The sequence below is a fragment of the Melanaphis sacchari genome, unplaced genomic scaffold (assembly GCF_002803265.2).
Source record: "Melanaphis sacchari strain LSU unplaced genomic scaffold, SCAv2.0 Contig300_pilon_pilon, whole genome shotgun sequence".
In the NCBI taxonomy this organism is placed as follows: domain Eukaryota; kingdom Metazoa; phylum Arthropoda; class Insecta; order Hemiptera; family Aphididae; genus Melanaphis; species Melanaphis sacchari.
This window is the reverse complement of record NW_020271174.1, coordinates 59,659-64,939: the sequence shown is the minus strand read 5'-3', so window position 1 is coordinate 64,939 and position 5,281 is coordinate 59,659. Positions and strand designations below refer to the sequence as shown.

Genomic DNA, 5,281 nt, shown 5'->3' with positions numbered 1-5,281 from the left:
GAAATTTTCTTCTGTTATATTTAACCTTCTGTCACCATCGATTTCGTCAAAATGTAATTTGGTAAATTGTTGGCGTCTTGATGGAAATTTAGATGAAATACCCCATTTAGAACATAAATAATTAGCAATATTAACAATGTCATTGTAATTCAGTCTTAATTCCGATAATAATCCAATTGCCTGCTCAAGAAGATCACAAGAAGTTTGAATATTTATATCAACACTTTGTAATACTTTTGAAACACCTTGCATACTTCTCAATACTCTTTCCCACAAACATAAAAGTAAAACAAATTCTACAGAATCCAATTTGGAGCGTATACTTTTGCTAACATTTCTTTCATCACCATTTGTTGTTGTAAGAGTAATTTTTGTTAATGTGATCAATACATCATTAAATCTTTCTTTTAACCCTACTGTCAACGACCAAAATGTTCTACGTTGTTCAACAACCGGGGTACCTGGGTACCCACCATATTATTTTCATTGGAATATGAGTGCATTATTGAACTTTGGTTTAAATGTGAACGGTAAACTAAGTTATTTTTGTCACCGAGCAGAAATAATCGATTATGAAGAATAGTTTTTATCTTATCAACGTTTATTGGGCACATAATCTTTATTATAGATAGGATATATTAGTATTTGTTCATCACTTCATCAGTAATCAATTACCAGCGTGTTTACGTATAGTGTGGACGTTCCCAATACGCCGTTGTAAAAATTTGATTTTTTTAGTTTTATTTTATATTAAAGTTATTTTGTGTAAGTTAGTATTTTTGTTTGTTAGCAATGGAAGAACTAACAGAATACGAATTTTCTAGGTAAGTGCATACAAATTTAAATACTTTAAGATTCTATAGATATCAAAATATTCTTATTATATATTTTAGTGTTATTTTATTTATAATGGTATACATATTTTATTGTCGAAACAGATTAAGTGCTAGCGAAAAAGAAAAATATCTTAATGATTTATTAGGAGACGAAAATGATCCAGAAAATATTTATTTATCGGACAGTGACGATGATGAATATTTTCCAGAAGATCAATGTCCGATTTCGGACACTGAGGAAACAACTGGTAATATTTTTTTTAACGTGTTGATTTGTTTACATGTAGTTAAAAAAAATTATACTGTTTATACTGTTTTGATTTTTAGAACAACAACTTGAGCAATCAGATTATGAAGATAATCAAAGTGACGATGAAGAAGTAGAGAACGAAGTTGAACCACTGGAGGAATTTATGCTGGGAAAAGACAAAACCGCATGGGCTCGAAAACCATTTTATAGACATCAAACTGCGAGATGCAATGTTTTGAGGCAAAGAAGTGGTCCACATAAAAGTACGGAGTTGTTATCAATGTCTCATACATTTCAAAAAATTTTTACTGCTGAAATGGTTGACATCATCGTGCGCCATACAAACGCCAAAGCTATTTCAACATATGCAACATATAATGAGGACAATCCGGATAAGAAGCAGCTAAAATGGAATAATTTAACGAGTCAAGAGTTCCGTGCATTTTTAGGAGTGTTGATTATGTCTGGTGCAAACAATTCTAATGCCGACCATACAACGGAAATGTGGCGTCCAAATTCGTATCCATTATATCGTGCATCGTTTGGACTCGGTCGATTTTGGAATATTTTACGATTTATTCGATTTGATAATGCCCACACTAGAGCTGATCGTTTGAAAGAAGACAAAGCTGCTCCTATAGCAGACATATGGACTATGCTCAATGCAAATTTGTCGAAAATGTATAAACCTGATGAGTGTCTAACTGTCGACGAACAACTTTACCCATATAGAGGTCGAACCCGTTTTACACAATACATGCCATCGAAACCCGCAAAGTATGGTGGATATGTGATTCAAAAAATGCGTACCCACTTAGAGGACTTATTTATACTGGAAAATCAAAGGATGGACGCGAAATAAATCAAGGAGAACGAGTTGTGAAAGAATTGGCTGCTCCATACAAAGGGTCTGGTCGAAACATCACTATGGACAACTTTTTCACTACCTTGCCTTTGACAAATTTTCTTTTGTCATGGAATCTCACTACTGTAGGCACACTACGAAAAAATAAAAAATATATTCCAGCTGAAATGATGCCATCAAAAATACGTGATGAATATTCTACGGTGTTTGGGTTTCAAAAAAATTCTACACTGTGTTCGTATGTACCAAAAAGAGGCAAAGCAGTTATCATGTTGTCTTCAATGCATTATGATAATACTGTCTGCGATGAAACAAGAAAAAAACCCGAGATTATAAAGTATTATAACTCAACAAAAGGTGGTGTTGATAGAATGGATCAAATGATCGGACGATATACCACACAACGACAGACAAATCAATGGCCCCTTGCATTTTTTTTCAATATCATTGACGTGGCCAGTCTTGCAACCTACATAATTTATTATGAAAATAATAAAATGATACCAAAAAAAACCAGCCAACGCCGAATATTCTTACGTCAACTGAGTGAAGAACTCTGCATGCCACATATTCAAGAAAGGTCTCAAAACTGTCAAATTATGAGACACTTTTCAACTAAAATGGCAATTGAAAGTATTTATAGATTACCTATCAAATCGACTCAAACTTCTGAAACCAACGTACCAATAAAACAGCTAGATTCCACGGGACGTATAAAAGTTGTTGGCTGTTGTAAAATGTGTTTGAATGGAGAAACGAGAAAACGCAGAAAAACGCGAAAATCATGTGTAAATTGTAATGAACCAGTATGCGATGAACACTCAATAACTATTCATAAATGTGGTAACTGTAGACAGTTGTAATTATTATTCTTCACTTGTATTTTTTTTTTTATCAAAATAAGGATTATATGACAACATTTTTATTATAAAACTGTAATTCATTTTTAATAATAAAAAAAAAAACTAATTGATTATTAAAAAAAAATGCCCAATTTATTTCTAAAATAATGAAACTGATAGAAATTTTTATATTTTTGTTTTATTGACAGATCAGTCATGATGAACACTTAAAATTATAATGCTATGGGTACCCGGGTACCTGGCTGTTGAACAACCATGTTGTTAAATTCAACCTGGAAATATAGACACTAGATATCAATAGAATTGCATTTATTTGCACAATTGAGTTTAAATATATCTATAAGACGAGAACCTAGAAGGATATAGGCATACATTTTCGGAAAAATTAAAAAATCTTGTATGAAATTGAAATGGGTACCCGGGTACCCGGTTGTTGACAGTAGGGTTAATGCAAATATAGCTTGGTGTCGAGCTTCCCAACGTGTCGCGCATACTTTTTTGAGAACAGTTTTATGAACTTTTAAGGTATTTTCTTCTCCCAACGCTAATAAAGCCCATCTAGGAGCTGAACTGCTAAAAAAATTGAAAACTGCTTGTACAGTAATAAAAAAACGTTGAACTGTGTCTGAACTTTTAGCAGAGTCACAAATTACTAAGTTCAAGTTGTGAGCACAACAATGAACAAAGTGAGCATTTGGTACTATGTCTTGAATACGTTTTTGAACACCACTACAAATACCACTCATCACTGCAGCACCATCATACCCTTGACCACGGCACTTAGAAATATCTAAGCATAATTGAGAGAGAACATTAATTATGAGATTTGTGTAATCTTTGGCACCATGATGATCAATTGCATAAAATCCAAGAAATGACTCTTTTATACAAACAGTATGCTTAGTATAATCAATAGTAACATAACAAATTATAATACTGACTTGGTCTAACTTTGTAATATCTTGAGTTGAGTCAACAATTATAGAAAAAAAAGTAGAGATTTTTATTTCATCATAGATGATTTTTCTTAAATTACATGATAAAATTTCAATTAACTCATTTTGAATAGCTGGACTTCAATATTTAATTTGACAATCTTTTTTATCAAGGAGTGTTCTTAAAAGTGGGTCAAATTCTGCAAATAGTTTTACTATTCTAAGAAAATTTCCCTCACAAAATTGCTTGGTTTCATTACCACGGAGTGCCAAATTACCAGCAGTAAGACTTAAAATTATTTTAATTATTCTTCCCAAAACATCTCTCCAGTATTTAGCTTCATTAGAAATTTGAACTTCTAACTCTTTATCAATAGTACAGTTATTTGTCCATATAAGTCTAAGTTGCATTGCATCTAAATGAGGACCTGATATTTCATGAGAAATTATTTTTTGGGACAAATGCTGCCAATCATCAATGCCTTCAACCCATTCTGACTTAAAATTTCGATGATTGTAATCTACAAAAAGCCAGCACGTTTCACAGTATACTTTATCTAATTCTACAGAGTAACAGAGCCAAAGACGGGGAATTAAAACACCAGTTTTAGTTTTCATATTGTAATAGTCGACTGAAAAATTTTCTATTATTGCCATGTATAATTCTATAGGGAAACTGTATTAACGGTCTACAAGGCCCATAAGTCAAAATGGTTCGTTTAAGTTTGCTGTCTATTATAGGTCCTTTAAAATGTCCTCTATCAGTCGGATAATCTAACTTCAAATTTAACTCTAAATGTAAAAAAAAAAAAATAAAAATAGTTAGGTACCTACTTTGTATTTTGTAAATAATAAATTATTTAATGTACCAGACATTTAAAAACATCAGTTTTTATTAGTTAAGTAGCTATTTTATTTTAATGAAGTAAAAGAAGTAAAATGTTTGACAAAACTAACCCTGAGTACTAGTTGATTTCACTTCTAATGTACATGATTCAGTAGATTTACCAGCTATAATTCTGTCTTGGAGTTTTTTCAACTTCAATGTTAACATCTGAGTAAAATATTAGAAAATATTTATGTATGTACTATATGTCTATATATGTTATATTACTTATATAATTTATAATATGCATAACATATTTTAATGTAATACAATTAAACTAATTAAAACAATAAATACAAGATACTTATACTAAATACATAAATTATTACCAATATAATTAAAACTCTCAATTGTCTATTATGAAAATTTATTTATATTATTTATACATAAATATTTTTGAGGAAACAATTTACCATTAACATGTTGATTGCTTTCAAAATAATTCTTAATTTTTGCATTTGTTTTCAAAAGATGTTGTGTTTGTTGAAGTTTCTTTTTTCTCTTAGCCGCACCACTGGGAACTTTTGGATTATTCATAATAAAATATTTATGATAGAAATAATAAAGTAATTATGAGCTTTAAATTACGTAGATTACAATTATATGAAAGTATGTTACACAGTACACAATAATTTTTTTTACACTT

General features: G+C 30.7%; 1 protein-coding gene across 1 annotated transcript; it reads left to right on the top strand.

Moving 5' to 3' along the window:
* Nucleotides 1-792: 792 nt before the first annotated feature.
* Nucleotides 793-2,814, top strand: LOC112596148 (piggyBac transposable element-derived protein 4-like). Its single transcript, XM_025341645.1, has 4 exons — nucleotides 793-824; nucleotides 939-1,084; nucleotides 1,164-1,750; nucleotides 1,819-2,814. Exons 1-4 carry the CDS (start codon nucleotides 793-795, stop codon nucleotides 2,812-2,814), a joined length of 1,761 nt encoding a protein of 586 aa, XP_025197430.1.
* The last annotated feature ends 2,467 nt before the right edge of the window (nucleotides 2,815-5,281 follow it).